At 38.6% G+C, this 24,677-nt stretch overlaps 1 protein-coding gene across 13 annotated transcripts in view; it reads right to left on the reverse strand.

The window, feature by feature from the left end:
- The window catches only part of LOC127428135 (microtubule-associated serine/threonine-protein kinase 3-like), a 55,407-nt gene that overhangs the window by 13,162 nt on the left and 17,568 nt on the right, over positions 1-24,677 (reverse strand). For 6 of the 13 annotated variants that reach the window (XM_051676246.1, XM_051676244.1, XM_051676242.1 and 3 more), the window contains 13 exons: positions 15,224-15,325; positions 14,993-15,125; positions 14,825-14,895; positions 14,648-14,736; positions 14,235-14,443; positions 8,505-8,643; positions 8,289-8,421; positions 6,293-6,458; positions 6,050-6,151; positions 5,422-5,544; positions 5,128-5,240; positions 2,202-2,371; positions 1,409-1,530 (listed from right to left, as the gene is read on the reverse strand). In XM_051676246.1, coding sequence (XP_051532206.1) covers positions 1,409-1,530; positions 2,202-2,371; positions 5,128-5,240; positions 5,422-5,544; positions 6,050-6,151; positions 6,293-6,458; positions 8,289-8,421; positions 8,505-8,643; positions 14,235-14,443; positions 14,648-14,736; positions 14,825-14,895; positions 14,993-15,125; positions 15,224-15,325 — 1,672 coding nt within the window. Of the gene's footprint in view, positions 1-1,408; positions 1,531-2,201; positions 2,372-5,127; positions 5,241-5,421; positions 5,545-6,049; positions 6,152-6,292; positions 6,459-8,288; positions 8,422-8,504; positions 8,644-14,234; positions 14,444-14,647; positions 14,737-14,824; positions 14,896-14,992; positions 15,126-15,223; positions 15,326-18,998; positions 19,142-24,677 lie in introns of all 13 variants that reach the window. The other 7 variants (XM_051676245.1, XM_051676243.1, XM_051676239.1 and 4 more) reach the window with 4 other exon arrangements.

Genomic DNA, 24,677 nt, shown 5'->3' on the forward strand with positions numbered 1-24,677 from the left:
GTAAACGGGTGCAGTGACTTTGGTTTTCAAAAAACACAATGGACCAACACCAGCAGATGACATTGCACCCCAAATCATCACAGACTGTGGAAACTTAACACTGGACTTCAAGCAACTTGGGCTATGAGCTTCTCCACCCTTCCTCCAGACTCTAAGACCTTGGTTTCCAAATGAAATACAAAACCTGCTCTCATCTGAAAAGAGGACTTTGGACCACTGGGCAACAGTCCAGTTCTTCTTCTCCTTAGCCCAGGTAAGACGCCTCTGACATTGTCTGTGGTTCAGGAGTGGCTTAACAAGAGGAATACGACAACTGTAGCCAAATTCCTTGACACGTCTGTGTGTGGTGGCTCTTGATGCCTTAACCCCAGCCTCAATCCATTCCTTGTGAAGTTCACCCAAATTCTTGAATCGATTTTGCTTGACAATCCTCATAAGGCTGCGGTTCTCTCGGTTGGTTGTGCATCTTTTTCTTCCACACTTTTTCCTTCCACTCAACTTTCTGTTAACATGCTTGGATACAGCACTCTGTGAACAGCCAGCTTCTTTGGCAATGAATGTTTGTGGCTTACCCTCCAAGCGAAGGGTGTCAGTGATTGTCTTCTGGACAAATGTCAGATCAGCGGTCTTCCCCATGATTGTGTAGCCTAGTGAACCAAACTGAGAGACCATTTTGAAGGCTCAGGAAACTTTTGCAGGTGTTTTGAGTTGATTAGCTGATTGGCATGTCACCATATTCTAATTTTTTGAGATAGTGAATTGGTGGGTTTTTGTTAAATGTGAGCCAAAATCATCACAATTAAAAGAACCAAAGACTTAAACTACTTCAGTCTGTGTGCACTGAATTTATTTAATACACAAGTTTCACAATTTGAGTTGAATTACTGAAAAAATGAACTTTTCCACGACATTCTAATTTATTGAGATGCACCTGTAAGTGTCCTGAGATATCTCACCGGTCTCTGTGACAGCTGTAGACTTTGTAAACAGCAAACAAAAATGTGTCCGCACATTGACGCTTTTCACCGGTCAATCATTTTGCTCGTTCTCATAGAGTTGTATCTGAAGCGGATCATTGAGGCTATGATTCATAATGTTTGTCAGCTGAGGGTACTATTGTGCCACTGTTGAATTTGACAGCCACAGGAACAAACAATGCTGCTATTTTGCTCGGTTTTGGTTTTGGAATGAGGGGGCATGGCGAAATCAACAGCTCAGTCACGTGAAAGCTTCAGAATGCTAAAATTGCTTACAGCACCTTTAACACTGTATTGGACTGTAGTGTCTTTTAAGTGTGGTGCCTCCTCTTACTCGTAAAAATCACTGACTCACAGCTTCTTGTGACTTACAGCTTTAATTTACATTTAGTGGTACATTAAATTAAGAATTTTACTTATAGACAGCTTACCCTCATCGTCTGTGGACAGGGCAAATCGAGGCATGGCCTCCAGGCTGTGTGTGCTGCTCACCACTAGGGGGCTCACGGCACGCTCAGGCTGAGAGGAGCTGGTGGAAGCTCGAGGACGCAGGCTGAGAGAGATCACAAATACATGGAGTATAACTGCTGCCAAACACCACCTACTGTGATTTAAATTACAGATTCATAGAACATTCTGGACTAGTAGAAATGAAAATTCTATCATTATTTGTTCAATCCTGTCCTGCAAACCTGTGTGACCTACCTTTTCACACAATGAAAGTGAATGGCGACTGGGGTTATCAAGCTTCACAAATGACAAAAAAGTACCATAACAGTGGTCCATACAACTAGAGCTCTATATTCCAAATCTTTTGAAGGCATATGATAGATCTGTGTGTGAAACAAACCAAAATTTTTCTTCACTGATATTCTTCAGCTTCGCTGTAGCTCTCAAATCTCATTTGTTGTCCTGTATATTAAAATATGACGTGTTAAGACATGTTGTGTCGTGTTTAATGTCAACGCATGTCTTGTAACCGAACATTACGCAGCAGTTTGAATATACAGCAGTGAGAATACGATTTTTATAGAATAATGACTTAACAAAATCCAGTCCCTGTCACATTGGATGTAAGGAAAACAATGTAAATATTCTGCAGGACTTCTCCTTTTGTGTGCCACCAAAGAAATAGCTTCATACAGGTTTAGAATTACATGAGAGCGAGTAAATCATGACAATTTTCCATTTGGGTGAACTGTTCCTTTAAGTGTGCCCTCTCACCATGCCCTCTGTGAAAGCCTCTTGTCTCCAGTTGAGGCCTGTCGTTGGATCTCTCCAGGGCAGTGAGTCTCTCTACCTTCTGCCCGGTCCTCTATCTCTTCACTGTGACTCCGGTCGGAGGAGAAACTCAGGTTGGATGGGGTGGCCAGGTGCTCTGTGCTACTGTAAACCTATGAAACAGTGGATGAAAGTGTCCATGACAGTGGCCGTGGACTTTATACTGACACCTACTGCCGTGCATGCAGCAGAAGGCAAAAGCAAATATTTACGGACACCAATGCCATTTTAGAAATACCCTATTTACAGGCAAATCTACTGTGTATAATATTCAAGTTGATTGGGTTCCTAAAAAACATTTTTAGGTTTGGTTATATATAGCTGATTCTCATAATGTAGATACTTGCAACAGTGCTCTTTACTTGTCCCATCAGCACAATAGGCTACAACAGATTCTATATTTCTCAAACTGCACCAAAGCAAATGGGAAATGCAAACACGGAACACAAACCTGAAAGGAACACGGAATTAGAAATGAACACAAAACAGAATTAAACAGTTATAATGTCAAATTGAATAAACAAAACTTTTTTGGCCCTGATATCTAATAGGACTGCGCAATAAATCAAAATTATAACAAAAATGCAAAGTGACCTAGAGTGAATATTAAACCATAAAAGGCTGCGGTTTAACTTCAGTAAATGAGCAGCACTCTTGCAAAGCACATACTCCAAGCACTTCAGCCAAAATGAAGGCCCAAGAGTTTGAAATATACTACTATTTTACAAAAAATACTCTTATATCCAATATAACACTATATTATACAAACTAATTTTTAGATTAACATCATTATTACATTACTAGTCATTAATATTATTATTATTTTAAAGAGCCCATATTATGCTTATTTACAGGTTCATAATTTTGTTTTGGGGTCTACTAGAATAGGTTTACATGCTTTAAAAAAAAAACATTATTTTTCTCATACTGTACATTTCTGCTAAATCTATTTTCATCTTCTGGCTCAAACGCTTTAGGTCCTGTCTCTTTGAAGCCCCCCTTTCCGAAAAGCCCAGTCTGCTCTGATTGGTCAGCTGGCCTAGTCTGTTGTGACTGGTCAATCTCGTAGAGCGTGTGGCGGAAATGTTACGCCCCTGACCATAACTGAGTTTCAGGCTTCTTGAGCAGCTATAAACACTACGGTTACTATGGTAACAATGGCATCAGTTTTTGCCGTACAAGTTTAAGTCTGATTATGAAAGTTTGGAAGAACAAGCTGATCGACCCAAACCACCTTCGCAAGCACGACTTGAGCAGGACATTTCACAGTAATAAGTTTTAATTTAGTAGCTTTCTTACAAGTACACTGTTGATCATTGTGAACCTAACAAAGCTTCAAGTAAAAGACACATAGTGCATCTAAAGTTAGTCATCTTTTGCTGGAATGGGTGTAGCCGAACTGTTTTTGCCCAAGCTATGAACGGAGAACAGATGCTTACTCCCGTTTGGACATTACCGGGGGTATTAGAGAGGTTGTGAGCAAGTTAGCCGTGGACTACCGATAGCGGCCGTAACATTAACAGCTTGTAATTATATAAGACTATTGAGATCGACCATTTTGCTACACAGTTTTAGGTAAAACCGGTCCACAGCTGAATAGTAAACCCTTACCAAATCAATAACATTACGTAGCAAATTAGCAGTGCACTACCGTGGATTGCAGACGTAAAATGACCATTTGTAAAAATAAATCCATCTCCACACTTGATCACTATTCATGATAATAAGAACAACAAACAATCTGCATAATTCTACACACTTGTAGGTAAATGTTGGCCCGCAGCTGATAAGCAAAACTATTTCAACACAATAACATTAGCTAGCAGGTTAGCAGAGGCCTACAGCTGTGCACTGGTTGTACATCGTAGCTACAACACAAAACTCCGCATTTGAACTCTCAATAGCAGATAAATCCTCAAATAGTCAAGCATACATACAGGTTGTGATCCTGAAGCGCCAGATTGTCCCAAAAAAGTGGGAACTGCACCATCTTTCAGGAGTAACCGACTTGACAATCCGGCATTGATTGTGGTTGTACTGCTAAATAATTAAAATAAATTTTAACCACTGATTTTTCAGTTCGTCTGCCTTTGGAAGTCCAAACAAAGAGGTTTTGCTTTCACAGTGAAGAACACAGCGTCTTCTCGACATGACGACAACACTAACCCAACTCATCCTTACCTCGGCTATAACTACGTTTGATTGACGGCGGGCCAAAGTAGCCCTTAGGTGGTCATTATGCAAATGTTTTACATAGTGACATAGATACTTTATGGAAGAAATGGCTGGACAACAATCCAGCCGTTTCTTGTAGTTCTAGTTGTCTGTGGGAGAGAATAACTCCCTTTTGCATGGACTTTGTGCTTTGTAACATTGCAGACATTTTACATGCACAAACAGCTATATTACACACTAAAGGAAAGGTAAAAACCCAAAAAGCATAATAGGGCCTCTTTAAAAATAACATTTATTACATTAAAAAATAATGACAATGAAAATAATAATAATAGTAGTATTTAGTGTAAATATAAACAATAACAAATAAAGTGGCCAAAACCAAGAGATCTGAGCCCACTTTAAAGTCCATGTACAATGTGAATACTTGGTTCTTTTTCAAGTCACTATTGGTTCAAATGAAAGAGATGTTCTATTTAAGAGGACTCAAGTGTAAACACCCTCTCTCTATTGGCAGCAGAGCATGGGCAAAACATAACATTGTTTATAGGATAACAAAATGCATCTCTTCATTTTATGTCTTTTTATTCTTTTAGTCTTGATATCCAAGCAGCAGCAATATGAGATTTTAAATGTTTATCATATCACAGTTAATTTTTCTGCATTAAAGCGCAGAGACATAAAAAAACCCAACCTTGCTGAAGCGATTTGACCATGAGGAAAATCGTCGTATTTCGAGGGAAGACTCTTCATCGTTCGTTTCATCATCCTCATCAGAGGCCAAATGATGGTAGCGTTCAGATCGTGCTACACAGAGAGAGAACATTTTAAAAAGATTTAGGGGGCAAAAGGTAAGCTTAATGGAGAAATAATAACTGCATCTCAGTGGATGAGCCGGAAGAATGAGCTGACATTTTCAGAGTGCTTGACTCCAGGCTTATTCATAGTTTAAAGAATGTCCTCTCTATGCTGAATTTTTGGAACTCACTGTCAAAATAACTAGTGTCATCTTCTGCCTCCAGCTGAGGGATGAATTCAGCTTTTTGACGCAGGAGTCCGTTCCAGTCCAGACCACTGAAGAACATATGCTGCTTTACCTCTGGGGCCCCACCTACCACACACATTGAATTTCTTAAGAATTCACAAACATGTGCACATTCCTTAAAAATTAGTTTGATGAATGACGTTCAGGATTACGTCGGTTTCAAACTAGGGGTACGTGATACATTACATTTAAATTGGTCAGCCATTAAATTAACTAACATTGTACATATTGCAAATTATTTTAATTATTATATTATTATATATTTTTTAGCAATAACTTGGCAAATAAGTTTCACACTAAATGTACTGTTATATTCGTGTTATTTTCATTTAGTGTAAAACAGTGTGGAAAACATGCCTTGATTCTTTTTGACTAAATTATTTACTCTTTTTACTTTCATTTACACATTTTAATATACTTTGCAACAATGGCTGTTTGTTTGTTTGTTTAAGCAAAAGGAGTAACTACATAAATATTGAGATTTATATTATAAACATTAAGAGTCTGAAAAATACAAGATAAAATTTTAGCTATCTCACCCAGCTCTAAGTATAAATGAAAAATAGAGCACCTGTTCCAAGTCTCTCGAGGGGGCTTTGATTCAGTAATCGTGTGATCATGTCCTGGGCGTCTACAGGAAGGGCATCATCTCCATCTGGCCAGATAATCTCATCTGCATAAAGAACACATTGTATCAAATTCTTTCCTGGCAGTTTCATTTCAAAGCGGTCTGTAAAGCTTCCTGATCCTTTGATCTGAATCAGTGTTCCACCAGCTAACAGGGAACAGAGTTTAAACATTCATCTGAGCTCACCACTGACAACCTGCCCAAAGAGCTCTTCAGTTGTGTCTCCGAAGAACGGAACACATCCAACCAGGAACTCATACAGAATGATGCCCATAGCCCACCAGTCCACAGGTTTCCCGTAGCCCTGCCGCAGGATCACTTCTGGGGCGATGTACTCCGGAGTGCCACAAACCTATAGCAAATCATTTTAAATAATGAAACACAGAAAGCATACTTTACAGCTGATGGGCCAGGATGCTGGGCTGCCATTCCCCTTGACCCGGGACCCAGGAGTGGTGCATGTGCGACCACCAGACCCCGCCCCTTATTCCTGGACCAAAGAATTATAGGCACTCCCCGAACTTCACTAAGCCCCTTTTCACCATGAGGATGCCAGATTCCCCCTTTGTTTCAGACACTTCCCCAATGACGCTATTTTCCCCCTTTTGACTGAGGTTTGACGCCACACCCACTGTGTCTGTCTCTTGCTCAACCCAACACAATGCATAAAATACATAACTAATATCATTAAAATCATAGTAAATTAGCAATAATTCTAATCAAAGTTTTGCAATGTGACTGCTAAGTAGGGATGTGCGCTACGACTAATTTGACTGTCGTTTAAACGGAAGTTTTGTAACCGTCTAGTCTAAAGAGAAACCAACCTTCAGAAAACAGTTAAAAAAAAAATAATAATTTAAGCGACCCATTTAAAATACCTAATCTATTCCAAATCCAATGCTAAATTCCACTGAAAAGGGGCATTTATCTGCGACGTGCTCACCTTGAATTATGATCACTGTACATTAAATATAGAACATGACACGCATTCACCTTTAGCGAATACATGTTTATTTACTGAAAACAACTGAATGAATAGTGCAGGATTAATGGAACAACCCTAAAAGCCTGTTCTAAATGGAAATCACAAAGTAAAAGTTACTTAACATTAAAACAGTCAGGACATTGTTGAAAATAATTAACAGGTAGACTAAGCCAAATCTATGAAAGAGAAAAAAAAATGCGCTGAAAAGTTGCGCGTATTTCAGGGTGTTCAGTCGTGCATTTGCCATTGATCTAATATGACAGCTGTTCAGTAAAAAACGTTAACCAAAAACAGTTACGATGTAAAAAAAAAAAAAAAAAAAAAAAAGTAGCTATAGGACAAAAAAAAATAGGCCTGTGATGTAGCCTGCAATAAACCTACTGTATTCTAAACATGATGTGCACACAGAAAAGATAGTTTAACATGTTAAGCAGTCGGCACCACATTGAAAATAGCCTTCTTAATCAGCAGATTTAAAAAAAAAATTGCATACTTAGTCTAAAACAGTTATTTTCTAGGCTACTTACTCAAAAGCATAAATTTTTTGATGAGTAAAATTAACACGTCGACATGGTCTGGTGAAAGATGGGACTTGACTCACCTGAGGCGGCTATCCTGCATTTGAAAAAGCCTGCGCAGCGGAAAAATAACATCCAAGCATGCACAGATGTAAAGACTCAAATGTGAAAACATCCATAGGGACTTTCAAACATTTGGAAAGCCGATTCCCTCACCACCACTGTAACTACTTTGCTGAGTTTGCTTGTCTAGCGAGAGGACATTTTCCTGCGCACGCCACGAGAGAAAGGGAAGAAGCATGCGCAGCCTGAGGTGAAATTAAACTCTGTATCTGCTCCAGATATCCTCTTTTTAAATAATATTTGTATTATTAATTCTATTTAAAATATGTAACATTAATATGCCAGTAATTTAAGTGCAGCCTCTGTAAAAAAATATAAAACCAAACATAAATGTGTAAAATTATTATCAGTTTAATGGGGGGAAATATTAACCGACTAGTAATTCCAGTGTCGACTAGCAGCATCAGAACCGTTTAGTCGACTAGTCTCGCACATCCCTACTGCTAAGGTGCTCTGTGTATTAATAGGTGGTTGCTTAATGGCCCAAGAGCCTACCCTGTACCCTAGATATGGCTCAGGTCATACCAAGCACCACTAATTGTTTAAAAAAGCTCACCTGCTTGTCGATGAACTCCCTGGTGTCTTTCTCAATGTGGCCTTCATACAGATTGGTGGTCATGTTCATGAGGCCGATTTTAGAGAGCCCAAAGTCAGTGAGTTTAATATGTCCCATCGAAGTAATCAAAAGGCTGCAAAATGTTAACAACTATTTAACAAAAATTGCATTCACATACTGCTGCATGAAATTTAGGCAATTTTTGAATTTTCTCACTTGTCTGGTTTGAGATCCCTGTGCACAATGCCGTAACTGTGGAGGTACTCCAATGCCAGAACTGTCTCTGCAAAGTACATCCTGGTCATATCCACAGGAAGTGGGCCCATGTTCTTCAGCAGAGTGGCACAGTCTCCACCTGGAAATCAAATCACCCCGAACATTGTTATTGAGGTGGTAATAAGTGATAAAACTTAGTCAGCTGGTCATCATCACAACAGCTGGCTGACTTAACATTATCCTCCTTATAATATGGCTACTTACCCAATAAATAAACAGACACGAACTCTGTTGACTGGGACAACTGTCAAATATAGGGTTTAGCAGTCATTATATACATATAAACTCAGCAAAAAAAGAAACATCCTCTCACTTTCAACTGCTTTTATTTTCAGCAAACTTAACGTGTAAATATTTGTATGAACATAAAACGATTCAACAACTAAGACATAAACTGAACAAGTTTCACAGACATGTGAATAACAGAAATGGAATAATGCATCCCTGAAAAAAAAGGGGGGGGGGGTCAAAATCAAAAGTAACAATCAGTATCAGGTGTGGCCACGAGCTGCATTAAGTACTGCAGTGCATCTCCTCCTCGTGGACTGCACCAGATTTGCCAGTTCTTGCTGTGAGATGTTACCCCACACTTCCACCAAAGTACTTGCAAGTTCCTGGACATTTCTGGGGTGAATGGCCCTAGCCCTCACCCTCCGATCCAACAGGTCCCAGACGTGCTCAATGGGATTGAGATCCGGGCTCTTTGCTGGCCATAGCAGAACACTGACATTCCTGTCTTGCAGGAAATCACACACAGAACGAGCAGTATGGCTGGTGGCATTGTCATGCTGGAGGTTCATGTCAGGAAGAGCCTGCGGGAAGGGTAACATGAGGGAGGAGGATGTCTTCCCTGTAACGCACAGCGTTGAGATTGCCTGCAATGACAACAAGCTCAGTCCGATGATGCTGTGACACACCGCCCCAGACCATGACGGACCTTCCACCTCCAAATCGATCCCACTCCAGTGTACAGGCCTCGGTGTAACGCTCATTCCTTTGACGATAAACGCGAGTCCGACCATCACCCCTGGTGAGACAAAACCATGAATCGTCAGTGAAGAGCACTTTTTGCCAGTCCTGTCTGGTCCAGCGAAGGTGGGTTTGTGCCCATAGGCGACATTGTTGCCGGTGATGTCTGGTAAGGACCTGCCTTACAACAGGCCTACAAGCCCTCAGTCCAGCCTCTCTCAGCCTATTGTGGACAGTCTGAGCACTGATGGAGGGATTGTGCATTCCTGGTGTAACTCGGGCAGTTGTTGTTGCCATCCCGTACCTGTAAGTGTGATATTCAGATGTACCGATCCTGTGCAGGTGTTGTTACACGTGGTCTGCCACTGCGAGGATGATCAGCTGTCCTTCCTGTCTCCCTGTAGCGCTGTCTTAGGCATCTCACAGTACGGACATTGCAATTTATTGCCCTGGCCACATCTGCAGTCCTCATGCCTCCATGAAGCATGCCTAAGGAACGTTCACGCAGATAAGGAGGGACCCTGGGCATTTTTCTTTTGGTGTATTTCAGAGTCAGTAGAAAGGTCTCTTTAGTGTCCTAAGTTTTTATAACTGTGACCTTAATTGCCTACCATCTGTAAGCTGTTAGTGTCTTAACGACCGTTCCACAGGTGCATGTTCATTAATTGTTTATGGTTCATTGAACAAGCATGGAAAACATTGTTTAAACCCTTTACAATAAAGATCTGTAAAATTATTTGGATGTTTACAAAGTTATCTTTAAAATACAATGTCCTGAAAAAGGGACGTTTCTTTTTTGCTGAGTTTATATATACACCGTTCAGCCACAATTTTAAAACCACCTGCCTAATATTGTGTAGGTCCCCCTCATGCCACCAAAACGGCACCAACCCACATCTCAGAATAGTATTCTGAGATGCTATTCTTCTCACTACAACTGTACAGAGAGGTTATCTGTGTTACAGTAGACTTTGTCAGTTCGAATCAGTCTGGCCATTCTCTGTTGAACTCTCTCATCAACAATGCATTTCCGTCCACAGAACCCCTGCTCACTGGATGTTTTTTGTTTTTGGCACCATTCAGAGTAAATTCTAGAGACTGTTGTGCGTGAAAATTCCAGGAGATCAGCAGTTAAAGAAATACTCAAACCAGCCCATCTGGCACCAACAAACATGCCACGCTCCAAATCACTGAGATCACATTTTTTCCCCATTCTGACGGCTGATGTGAACATTAACTGAAGCTCCTGGCCCGTATCTGCATGATTTTATCCACTGCACTGCTGCCACAAGGTTGGCTGATTAGTTAATTGCATGGATGATTGTTGGTGCCAGACGGGCTGGTTTGAGTATTTCTGTAACAGCTGATCTCCTGGGATTTTCACACACAACTCTAGTCTCTAGAATTTCCTCAGAATGGTGCCAAAAACAAAAAAGATCGAGTGAGGGGCAGTTCTGCGGATGGAAACACCTTGTTGATGAGAGAGGTCAACAGAGAATGGCCACACTGGTTCGAACGGACAAAGTCTACGGTAATTCAGACAACCGCTCTGTACAACTGTGGCGAGAAGAATATAATCTCATAATGCTATTCTGAGATGCGGGTTGGCGCTGTTTTGGCGGCATGAGGGGGACCTACACAATATTAGGCAGGTGGTTTTTATGTTGTGCTGATCGGTGTATATAAAACATCTGACAACAGAATGCTGCAACTGACCAATCAGACTCAAATCCAGAGAGCCATGTAATAATTAAGCAATATGACAATGTGATTCCGTGCTAACATTCTGTACAACAGTACTCGTGCTTGTATGATTTTGCTGATATTGAATAAGGTCATCCACATGCTCAAAAGTTAGTTTATGAGATAACTGAAATTAATATATAACATGATTACATTATTGCATGTCATGTTTACATTGGATACAAAATATTTCTATCATCTAAGTATCTGGAAAGTTTGGAATTCAACAATTTTTACTTAACACTAAGGTGCTATGTGAAATCAAACTAAACTTTATTTAATTGACACTTATTATAGGACAATAATATTCTTACTGAACCCAAGTGTAGACCACTTTAATGAGGTAAGACTGCTAGTGAAATGTCGTTTTCTCCTCAGTGACAAATGTTTTCCTTTTATCAGGCTCTTAATTATTTAAGTCATCTTTAAAATATCTGAAGGCAAAAAAGGCCAGTTTATTATAATATCAACCATCATTCAAATATATATTACACAGAAGGGAAACTTTGTCTATAAGTCTTGGAGGTCCATACTTTAAAGCCCTTTATTGCCCTTATATTTTCAGTCAATGCCATAATCATAGATAAGACCATGAATGGCTGCTCATTAAATTTAGCTAGTCTTTCTAAAACACAAATTACAGTACTTGTTATGACAAAATAGTCACCTAAACACATTTAGATACTTTAAACTGCCACAGTTGAAATAAAAATTAAGTCTAATAGATTCCATATAATAGATTACTTAATATGAAACTCACATTTTCAGTCAAAATGCCAGTTACTCTTATTTCTCTAAAATCATGATAAATTTGTTTGGATGATGATCTGTAATTTGAAAAACCTATTTTTGTCACATGGCAGTGTTTTCTCTTTTCCTCGGCAGTGCCGTTTAAATGTTGGAGCAGTCAAGCTGTTTGAGAGGTTTGACTTCAGTGCTTTAAAGGAATATTTCTGATTCAATACAAGTTAAAAGGAATAGTTCACTCAATAATGAAAATTCTCTCATCATTAATTCACGCAGATGTGTATGATTTTCTTTCTTCTGTAGAACACAAAGATTTTTAGAAGAAAAATCTCTGTAGGTCCACACAATGCAAGTGAATGGGTGCCAAAATTAAGCTCCAAAAAGTATAAAGTCAGCATAAAAGTAATCCATACAACTCGAGTGGTTAAAACAATATCTTCTGGAGCGATATGATAGGTGTGGGTGAGAAACAGATCAATATTTAAGTCCGTTAAAACCATAAATTCTCCTCCCTGCCCACTAGGTGGTGATATGCATGAAAAATGCGAATCATCTAAAACAAAAGAAGAATGTAAAAGTGAAAGTGGAGAGTGACAGTAAAAAGGACTAATAAAAAGGACTAAATATTGAACTGTTTCTCACCCACGCATACCATATCGCTTCAGAAGATTTGGATTAAACCACTGGAGTCTTATGGATTACTTTTATGCTGCCTTAATGTGCTTTTTGGAGCTACACAATTTTGGCACCCATTCACTTGCATTGTATGGACCTACAGAGCTGAAATATTCTTCTAAAAATCTTTGTGTTCAACAGAAGAAAAAAGTCAAACATCTGGGATGGCATGAAGTTGAGTAAATGATGAGAATTTTCATTTTTAGGTGAACTATCCCTTTAAGCTCAATCGACAGCATTTATGGCGTAATGTTGATTACCACCAAAATTAATTTAGACTCGTCTCTCCTTTTCTTTAAAAAAGCAAAAATCAAGGTTACAGTGAGGTACTTACAATGGAAGTGAGTGTGGCCAATTTTTGGAGGGCTAAAAGGCAGAAATTTGAAGCTTATAATTTTATAAAAGCACTTACATTAACTCTTCTGTTAAAACTCAAGTATTATTTGAGCTATAAAGTTGTTTAAATTGTCATTTTTACAGTCATTTTAGGGTTTGTTGACTTTACATCATCATGTCAATGAAGTTGGAAAATTGGCTAAAACTTTACACAGAAAAGGATAGTAACCGATTTTATTACACTAAAAACATGTTTACATGCATATTGTTTATGTCTTCTTGTGGCTATACTTTTGAAAAAGTGAGTATTTTAAAGTTAAAAAATTGGCCCTAATTCACTTCCATTCTTAGTGCCTCACTGTAAACCAGATATTTGCTTTTTTTAAGGAAAAGGAGGGATGAGTCAATGTATTGTTGTGGCATTATGCCACAAATGCTGTCGATTGAGCTTAACTTGTATTGAACCCAGAATATTCCTTTAAAGTAGAGAAGAACAGAACATGAGTTTTGTGGTTGGAATATGGAGAAGAGCTTGTATGTGTTCCAGAGATACAGAAGGATAGAGCAGAGCATGAGTGGCTCTGTGATAGCTCGTGCCACACTCAGGCGAAATAGGCTTCAAACGCACCACATAAATGTGCGTTTCAGATGTGAAGCATATCAAGCAGGGCATTAGGCACAAATCATGATACAAATGTTATTAAATTTGCTTTACCAGCCTGAAATTTTGCTTTAAAAATATTAAAAGCAGGGAAAACCATGGTGCATGAACATAACGCCACCTTGATCAACAGCTGTAAATGTGCAAATCTATGTCTGTTACATTTAATTTTATCATTCAGAGATTTGTGGCATTGAGTTGGCAAAACATTTTGAAATGCCAGTTCAGATTTATTTATTTTTGGTATTTTACCTTATGTATGCTACTTATAAATAATGGTCATTTAAACCCCTACTAATAAACACACATCAATCAGACCTAGGTTTTTCACAAGGATTCTTCAACAACTTTTGTGCGAGAGCTCCTCTTTCCTTTGTTTTGGGCTTAATTATGGGCTGTATTTCAGTTGGTTTGTCTACATTTTAATTTGAAAAATTAAATAAATAAAAATAAAAAGGGCATAATACAAAGCATTAAAACAGATTTCCTTAGTCTTACACCTGTTTTGATCTTGATATAACCTATGTTCAGTTCCTCACCTTCCACATACTCCATGACCATGCACAGGTGCCTGCGTGTCTCGAAGGAGCAGAACATGCTAACTACAAAGGGGTTCTCTGCAAACGTCAGGATGTCTCGCTCCACAAACACCTGCTGGATCTGGTTCCGCAGAATCAGGTTCTGTCGATTGATCTTTTTCATGGCAAATCGTTGCCGAGTTTCTTTATGTCTTACTAGATACACAGCCCTGCAGGACAGATTGAAAACATTCCAAGTTTCAAAAACAGCAATATGGTTGACGGACTGGCTGACTTAAAGATATCAAGATAATGTAATGAGCTAGGATGAGATTAAAGCTAGATGATGAGAACGTTTTTCAGTTGAAAAGGTGCCCTTGTGCCATCTCTAAAGTAATCATTTTCATACCTGGGTCATGATGTGATTTGCTTACCCATAAGCCCCATTACTGATGAGTTTTATGGTCTCAAAATCACTCTCCAGTGGTTTCCTTCGTGGTGGCGTGGGAAAGGATTTATTCTGCTGAAAGAATCAGGAAGAGAAGTATCGTTAGTGAATCTTAAACTCAGTGAGGCTATTTTTTGCTTCAGCTCTGTTTGGGTGCATTTACCTCTGCAGATTCTTCCGAATCGACAGTCAGTGTGGGGCCGGAATCATACTGCCCCTCTAACTGCACAACTTCTGTCAAAAGAGATGAGAGGTGCAACAAAATGAGCCTTAAGTCAATGCACAGGCTTTGCAAACAAGTTTATCATATTAAAAATGACAGATCTCACACCATCAAGGGGATCTCGGTTAAGCCCAAGCTGGCTGATTATATATCGGGGAATATCTGTTTTGATGCCCTGGCCGACTTTGGCGTGACCCTCTGCAGCCTCTAATAGATGATAAAACTCTTCAGGGTCAAACTCCTGCAGTATAATCAGAAGCACAGTAAAGGAAAAGTTAGACCATCAGGAATATTCACTGGAGGGCTGAGAATCAGTGTAGGTGTTTTGCAGCATCTAACCAGACACTCGAGCAGTCGTGCAGGCCGTGAGATGATGATGAGAATCTTCTTCACCAGTTGGGTGATAACTGAAACCTCCTCACTCTCAGAGCGCTCCAGAGCCTTGACAAGACAAACACATGTGGTTAAAGGGGCAGTGTGATGTTTTCTTGTCATTTAAACATTCACAATGCATAGCACCCTCCATAGTTCACCCCGACTGTAAAAAAAAAAAAAAAACTGAGCTGCAAAAATAGGTCATAAATAGTAACTGTAAAGTAACACATTAAAGGAATGTTACAAGTTGAATACAAGTTAAGCTACAACCCAATTTGGAAAAGGTTGGGACAGTATGTTAAATGCTAATAAAAAAAAAATATATATAATTTGTAAATTCTATTCACCCTGTACTATATCGAAAGCACTACAACAACAAATTATTTGATGTTTTACCTTCTGAATTTTTTTTTTTTATACATTTCAAATCAGATGATTGAAACACACTCCAAAAAAGTTGGGACAGTTAAGTGTTTTCCACTGTGTAACATCACCGTTTCTTCTAATATCACTACAATGGACAGAGTTCATGTATGGCTCAGCTCAAAACCAACCCCATACTGCCCATTTACAAGTGCATGGCTGCATACATAGAAAGTGCGGTTGCTAGACTGGACTGACCCATTTTCAATTGAGAGTATGTGGCACATTGTGAAGATCACAACTAAGGCCCCGTATAATTGCGCAGCTGAAAAACCTGCATAACGGATGAATGGGGGTAAATTCTGCTTGCTAACAATTTAACAAACTTGTGTCTTTAGTGCCCAAATGCTTAATAGAAGAAATGGTGATGTTACACTGTGGTAAACACTCGACTGTCCCAACATTTCTGGAATGTGTTGCATTCATCTGATTAGAAATGAATGTATATTGAAAAAACAAAAAACAACAAAAAATTAATTTACAAGATAAAACATCAAATAATGTGTTGTGCTTTCAATATAGCACAGGGTGAACAGAATTTACAAATCACTCCTTTGTGTTAATTAGCACTTTACATACTGTCCTACATTTTTGGGAATTGGGGTTGTATATCAACAGCATCGGTGTCATGCTGTTGATTAATTTCAAATCAATCATTTGGATTCATTACACATGATTCATTACACAAAACAAATATTGTGTTTACAGTAATGCAGAAATGTATGTGGTTAATTCAAACAGCATTGGTCACATAAACCTAAATTATCTTTAGTTCATCATAAGATTTGTGCGAAAAAAAAAATAAAAAAAAAAGGTCTGCATGCTGCGCCAGTCATCAAATGACTTTAGAAATACTTTGCCCATCCTAAACAAAAGGAGTATTTGGTTAAGTGACTGTATTATTATTACTTGCTTGAGCAGGAGAATCTGCTGGCTTGTAGGATGCAGAGTGGGAGGTAATGAGCACTACTTGAGCTTTGGTCTGATAGGATCAAAATCGTTTCCAGGCACTCATGAGAATTTTAATCAACTCTGCATGCTCATCGAATCTGGATCTGAGCTAAATTTGAAGACCGCACAAAACATGGAAACATATATTCAAAAATTATACATCCTGAACAAAAGTGCCTGCGAAAACAGCTTTAATCTATCTTGAGCTGATGTCTCCTCCTATAACGCTGTTTAGGAGAAAAGCTGAGTAAACAAGGCATCACGCTCAGTCAGGCGACTCCCACGAAAAACTTAAATTACTGCATTTTTATGAATTTGATGAGCCTGAACAAAGCAAGAGAGACGTGCTGTCAAATCAGCATTAAAGAGCCTCATTGCGCTATGAGACGTGTGACTCATTTCACAGACAGCCAAATGCCACTGGAAGAGGAGTTTGAGAGAAACATGTATGCCAATATGTAGACACGAACCACCACATCAAAACAACAAACAATTTCCTTTTTTAGCATTGCAGTCTCTCTCCAGCATAAGCAGATGGTAGCTCAGACTCCACGTACAGTGACTTGTGCCCGTTCGGCTGATAGATTTTTAATGAAGCCTGACCACATTTTGTCCTTATTGTTTACATGAACAAAGCTGCCTCAAAACTTATAATCTACAATGTTCAAGGACATTAAATATGGAGATACATTTGTGCCACTCAACCAACTGAGAAATCAACAAATCAATTCTAAGAAATGAATATCAATAATAGGACATTAGATAAATGCAATAAACAGATTAAAGTTGCAATTACGTGTCAGAGATGCAGCCTAGTGGTTAGCACATGTGCTCTGACACATTAAGATCTTGTGCTCGTGTAGGAGACAAATTCTCAACTGTCTCTTTAAAATAAATGGTGGCCCAGTAAAATGAAACAAATTTAAATTATGAATAGATTCATCATCTATTTAAATGAACTATTCTCAATTGAATTATGTATATATGAATTGCTAAGCTGAATATTGCATTTTCAATTTAGCTACGTTTTAATTAATAGTTTTATGCCAATTGTTGATTTATATTGTATACATTTATCCATGTTTAGGCATTTCAGAAATTATTGTTTAACTGATTAATTAATTATAATTAACACTGGCACAAATGGGCTCCGAAAAATAAAACAAAGCTTTAGTTGCAGCATAGCTCTAATTTTTCATTACCGATAATTAGCAATGATAACATCTGTTCAAATAAATCGATTCTCATTTTTTTGCCAAATATAAGTGTCAAAACATGTATTTATTCTACATCCACAGGTTTAAAACAATGCAGTCTGGTTCTAAACATCAAACCTATGGAAAGAAAGCAGCAAAGGCTATTAGTGTAGAGACATTGGAACAGTGGAAAAAGACTATAACCACATGCCAACACTAATCCACAGGATTTGCCTATGAATCACAACAGCATCATAATTGAAGAGTTATAGCAGTTCAAACTGCAGTATGACTGCAGTATATGGATCCCTGCGCCTGGCACAGCTGACTAAGAGAAGTGGGAAACACTTTAATAGCCTTATCTTTCAGGACGACATCCAGAGCACACCAGCCATCTGAAAGCACGCTCTTGAGTCTTGCCTGGGGTTGTCTGAACACTACATGCAGGGTGGGCGTAAGGGTTGCTATGGAAACTAACACCCTGTAGTTGAGATGAGCATGGAGCTAGAATAAGGAGATCTATATTTCTTATCAAAACCTCAGCTGCAGGGTCCACGGCATGCACACATATACACAAAGAGAAACGCACAATTACACCGGCACACAAATGCTCACATGTATGCAGGGTTGCTGCAGAGTTTAAGACTTTAAGACCTTTTTCAAGACCTAAACAAATAAAATTAATACCATATCCCCATACCAGAACAAACCTACAGAATCTCAAAAGAAATCAAATTTCACAGACTCTTACTTAAACAGGCAGGGGCACACAATTAACATGGTCTTAACATAAGTAAAACAGGGTAGGCTACAGTTAAAGTCAGAAATTTACATACACTTAGCTTGAAGTCATTAAAACAAATTTTTTAACCACTCCACAGATTTAATATTACCAAACTATAGTTTTGGCAAGTCGTTTAGGACATCTACTTTGTGCATGACACAAGTAATTTTTCCAACAATTGTTTACAGACAGATTTTCACTTTTATTTGACTATATCACAATTCCAGTGGATCAGAAGTTTACATACACTAAGTTAACTGTGCCTTTTAAGCAGCTTGGAAAATTCCAGAACATTATGCCAAGCCTTTAGACAATAAGCCAATTAGCTTCTGATAGGAAGTGTACTGAATTTGAGGTGTACCTGTGGATGTATTTTAAGGCCTACCTTCAAACTCAGTGCCTCTTTGCTTGACATCATGGGAAAATCAAAAGAAATCAGTCAAGACCTCAGAAAAATAATTGTGGACCTCCACAAATCTGGTTCATCCTTGGGAGCAATTTCCAAACACCTGAAGGTACAACGTTCATCTGTAAAAACAATAGTATGCAAGAATAAACACCATGGTACCACGCAGCCATCATACCGCTCAGGAAGGAGACGCATTCTGTCTTCTAGAGATGAACGTAATTTGGTGCAAAAAGTGCAAATCAATCCCAGAACAACAAAGGACCTTGTGAAGATGCTGGAGGAAACAGGTAGACAAGTATCTATATCCACAGTAAAACGAGTCCTATATCGACATAAACTGAAAGGCTGCTAGGCAAGGAAGAAACCACTGCTCCAAAACCATAATAAAAGAGCCAGACAACAGTTTGCAAGTGCACATGGAGTCAAAGATCTTACTTTTTGGAGAAATGTCCTCTGGTCTGATGAAACAAAAATTGAACTGTTTGGCCATAATGACTATCGTTATGCTTGGAGGAAAAAGGGTGAGGCTTGCAAGCCGAAGAACACCATCCCAATCGTGAAGCATGGGGGTGGCAGCATCATGTTGTGGGGGTGCTTTGCTGCAGGAGGGACTGGTGCACTTCACAAAATAGATGGCATCATGAGGAAGGAAAATTATGTGGATATATTGAAGCAACATCTCAAGACATCAGCCAGGAAGTTAAAGCTTGGTCGAAAATGGGTCTTCCAAATGGAAAATGACCCCAAGTATACCTCCAAAGTTGTTGCAAAATGGCTTAAGGACAACAAAGTCAAGGTATTGGAGTGGCCATCACAAAGCCCTGACCTCAATTCGATAGACAATTTGTGGGCAGAACTGAAAAAGTGGGTGGGAGTAAGGAAGCCTACAAACCTGACTCAGTTACAGCAGCTCTGTCTGGAGGAATGAGTCAAAATTCCAGCAACTCATTGTGAGAAGCTTGTGGAAGGCTACCCAAAACATTTGACCCAAGTTAAACAATTTAAGGACAATGCTACCAAATACTAACAAAGTGTACGTAAACTAGTGCCCGACCAATATAACGGTCGGCCGATATTAGCCTTTAGGAAAGTAAAATAAACGTCTGTCTTTTACTCTCCGTGACAACGAGCTAATAGCTAACTAGCTAATCACGTATCTACTTTCATTGTTGTCAGCTGATTGGAAGCTAATGAGTAAACATGTATTCAACAAACTGTTTTATTTAGGATTCACAGTTCGGTACCCCCTTCAACCGAACAATTCCAGTCTTTGCATTTATAAAATGTAATATTTAAAAGTCTGGTTTTACACCATTGAAAGTTTCCCCTTAACTTGTATAGCAGAATACGGTGTAACAATGCTGCAGCTGTTTATCTTGACTCGGTAGTATTAATATAGTCAGCATTTGACTGACACTAAACAGTAATACACAGGAGACACAGGAGTGGAGAATCCAGCCACCCGAGCCATGGGCTGTTCCATGGGCCATGGGCTGTTCTCACTGCTACCATCAGGCAGGCGGTATCGCAGCATCAGGACCCGCACCAGCCGACTTCATGATAGCTTCTTCCCCCAAGCAATCAGACTTTTGAACTCTTGATCTCCCATGATCAAAATACATCAGCACTGCACTTTATTACTCTTACTCTTATATCTCACACCGGACTGTCATAAATTATATTATTATATTCTCTCTTAACAACTTTCTATCAACCGACAGCCTGAATGTCAATACAGTACAATAGAACCTACTGTACATTCTATATATACTTTTCATTGAATAATGTGTATTATTCATCATAATGTGTATCTATATTGTGTGTATTGTATACTGTACAGTGTATGTTATTATTTGTATATTGTGTTGTGTGTAATTATGTGTATATTAGACTTTGTGTTGTGTTAATCTGATGTTTATTGTAAAATGGTATATGTCTCATCACTGTCACGACTTCTATGTTGCTCGGAAATGCACCCAAGAATTTCACACACCATTGCACTTGTGTATATGGTTGTGTGACAATAAAAGTGATTTGATTTTGATTTGATTATTTAGCTATTTATTTTAATTTATTCTTTATTTTAATGGTCAGCATTTGACTGATACTAAACATACAGTACTGATGTTTATTTAGCTATTGTAAAGTGGGTGTCTAGGAGTGGAAGGGAGGAGACACAGGAGTGGAATCTTTAAATCCTTTAATTATAATCGTTGGAGTAGAACGTTCGCTGGAGTGGAAACAAACTATTAAACGTAACGCTTCAATAAATCTGAACATCTAAGCTTAACGAAACACTTCAAGGACTGACAAAGGAGTGGGTAAAACTAGAGGATATTTATACAAAGAGAACTAATGAGTGAATGGAATACAGGTGAGGATAATAAGAAACAGATGGAAGTGATGAGGGCAGTGCACTATGGGAAATTAAGTCTGGGGAAAACTTCAAAATAAGAGTCCTTGAAGAAAATGAGGGAGACAGACTGTGACATTACTACCATGGGCAGAGACTGGGGAACGACCTCCGTGGTCGTGAGCATGGGCAGAGACTGGGGAGGAGGAGTCCTTTTCCTTTTCTTCAAGCCAGCAGGGAGTGTAGAGATGGGGGACGGTCGAGGCTGCAGGCACTGGCTTGGGGACGGTCGAGCTGCAAGCATGGGCACTGGCTCGCTAACCGTGGCAGGCATGGGCACTGGCTCGCTAACCATGGCCGCTACTGCTGACTGTGGCAGGGAATCGACTACCGGAACCAGGAGAGGATGAGGCCCCCCCCAAAAAAAATATTTAGGGGAATAGAATGGAGAGGAGTTACTGTGGAGGTAGATGGTGTGGAATGCAGAGACAGGGGCCAACATTTTTATTAAACGTGATGATAGTGAAGGGTAATGGATATTCAGGGTGGCAAGGATGTAATTTTCCAAATAAATATTTTCCGCCTCTGGGAGTGCTGTGGGTCTGTGATAGTTAAATCCCATTCCATAAATGGGAATGAGGTAAATGTCTGGTATTGATACAGAAGCAGCAAGGTGAAGGAACTTGGTTGAGTATTCCAAGTTGGGAAGATCCTGCCTGAAAAGCTCCATGAATAATCCTGATGGCTCCATGATCATGTGGGTCTAGATGAGTGGAAGAGGATTAGAGGGATCGCTGAAGTAGAGGACGACATTTGAAAGAGCAGGTTAGTATTTCCGTATTCTCTGTGTTGGTCAGTCCTTCTGTAACGTGGGTGTCTAAGAGTGGAAGAGGAGACGCAGGAGTGGAATCTTTAAATCCTTTAATTTTAATTGTTGGAGTAGAACATTCGGTGGGGTGGAAACAAATGCTGGAATGGAAACAAACTATTAAACATAACGCTTCAATAAATCTTAACATCTAAATTTAACTCAATTAAACACTTCAAGGACTAACAAAAGAGTGAGTAAAACTAGAGGATATTTATACAAGGAGAACTAATGAGTGAATGGAATACAGGTGAGGATAATAAGAAACAGATGGAAGTGATGAGGGCAGTGCACAATGGGAAATGAAGTCTGGGGGAAACTTCAAAATAAGAGTCCTTGAAGAAAATGAGGGAGAGACTGTGACAGCTATTTATTTTATTTTTATTTATTCTTTATTTAAATAGTCAGCATTTGACTGATACTAACTGTAGACTGAGTACTGATGTTTATTTACCTATTTATTGTATTTTTATTTATTCTTTATTTTCTCAGTGTTCATTTCTAGAATTTGTTGACAATGTATAATAATAATGTCAAATATTCTATGATAAAAATGTTTAAGAAAGCAGCATTCTGAGTACCTTTGCATAGTCATATCGGTGCAAAATCGGTGACAAATCCACATAGAAAAGGTCTGTTTTCATTCCAGCTCAAAAATTAACTATATCGGCCACCATATCGGTAATCAGTGAATTTTCCCTCTCCAAAATCGGTATCCGTCTCAAAAATTCCATGTCGGTCAGGCTCTAATGTAAACTTCTGACATACTGGGAATGTGATGAAAAAAATAAAAGCTGAAATCATTCTCTCTACTATTATTCTGACATTTCACATTCTTAAAATAAAGTAGTGATCCTAACTGACCTAAGACAGGGAATGTTTTCTACGATTAAATGTCAGGAATTGTGAAAACTGAGTTTAAATGTTTTTGGCTAAGGTGTATGTAAAAACTTCTGACTTCAACTGTATATGCAAGTTTAAAATACTCAAGACATGTTTTCCACATGTACAGTATATCACATTAAAATTGGTTTATGTACCATTATATAATTAAATACAAATGAGAGTTTGACCAATATTGGATTTTTCTGATCGATAATGTGTTGAAAGCCAGTTAATCTGTCAATAGTTTTTTTTTTAATTGTTAGCCTATATTAAATGTTCTTAGTCTTTCCTTCCTGTGATGGGCAGGGACAGACAGAGGCTACAAGGGTCCAAATTGAATTAAATTCCAGATGCAGATTATGGTGCAACCAAAATACCAATAACCAGGAAAAAAATATATATTTTATTCATAGCACAGAACTTTTACCTTTAAAGGCTGAAATACACCAAGGACTCTTATTTTGAAATGTATGTGCTTCACTGCTTCCAGCTGCTCATTCAAGCAGATAAAGGAAATAAAATGTGCTCTCCTACAATAATCTACAATGTATTACAATGTCATTTCATCAACACTAAACCATCATCATCAACAGTTGATCATTAGTAATCACTTGTCAATATGGCCTAATGATTGCAAACTGCTCTGCAACAGCTGAAAACACTCACAAGCCCCCACGTGTTTGGAGAAAATACAACAGTGCCACATTTTCACTTTGAAGGACGCAGCACATGCATTTATTTAATTAAATTTTATTCTTTTGAAGTTTGATAATCACATTAGATCAGATCACGATTCCTGTCTTTCCGCCACCAAATTTAAGACCTGTTTAAATGATAATTTATACTTTTGTTGTTCATCTAAGATATTTAAGACTTATGACCTTACATTTTGAAAAAACTTAATTTAAGACATTTTAAGGCTTTAAGGATCCGCGGGAACACTAGGTATGCAAATGCATGCGCACACTAGGGGAAATTAGCCACCAGAAAAAAAACAACCAGAGTGAGTGAATAACTCCCAGTTTGCAGATGCTCTTTTCTTTACAATGTGTGAGAAAATTGATAAATGCTTAGTTTAACACAACCTGGGGAACTGAAGGCAATTTTCATTTTGTGACAATAGGTCAAGCGGTCACACTTACTGCTGAGAATATGGGATGTTACTTCCCACTTATTTTTGGTTCACCAAAAAAGAAAATCCAGTGCTAAAAACGGTTGTTCATACATTATGATCTTACAAAGTTTATGGACGAGTGACAACCACATTCCATTACCAAAAGTGACTTCCTGAAGTTATCAGGAGTTAAAAAAAAAAAACAGAATTTTGAGAGCAAGTTCAGTTGTTCTACAAAAAGAACAACAAACAAAGAGCAACAAAAAGAAAAGTCCAAATCTTTTCGTTTTAATAAACAGGCCCGGGAACATAAAAGTGCCCAAATTTGAAATAAACACCTAGCTATTGTGTCTCTATAACAATACGTTCAGCTACTACATACTGAAACGATTGTCTAAATTCACTTTCAGCAGAGATGAATTCCATCAAATGTCA

This window comes from Myxocyprinus asiaticus, chromosome 37, assembly GCF_019703515.2.
Source record: "Myxocyprinus asiaticus isolate MX2 ecotype Aquarium Trade chromosome 37, UBuf_Myxa_2, whole genome shotgun sequence".
Taxonomy (NCBI): domain Eukaryota; kingdom Metazoa; phylum Chordata; class Actinopteri; order Cypriniformes; family Catostomidae; genus Myxocyprinus; species Myxocyprinus asiaticus.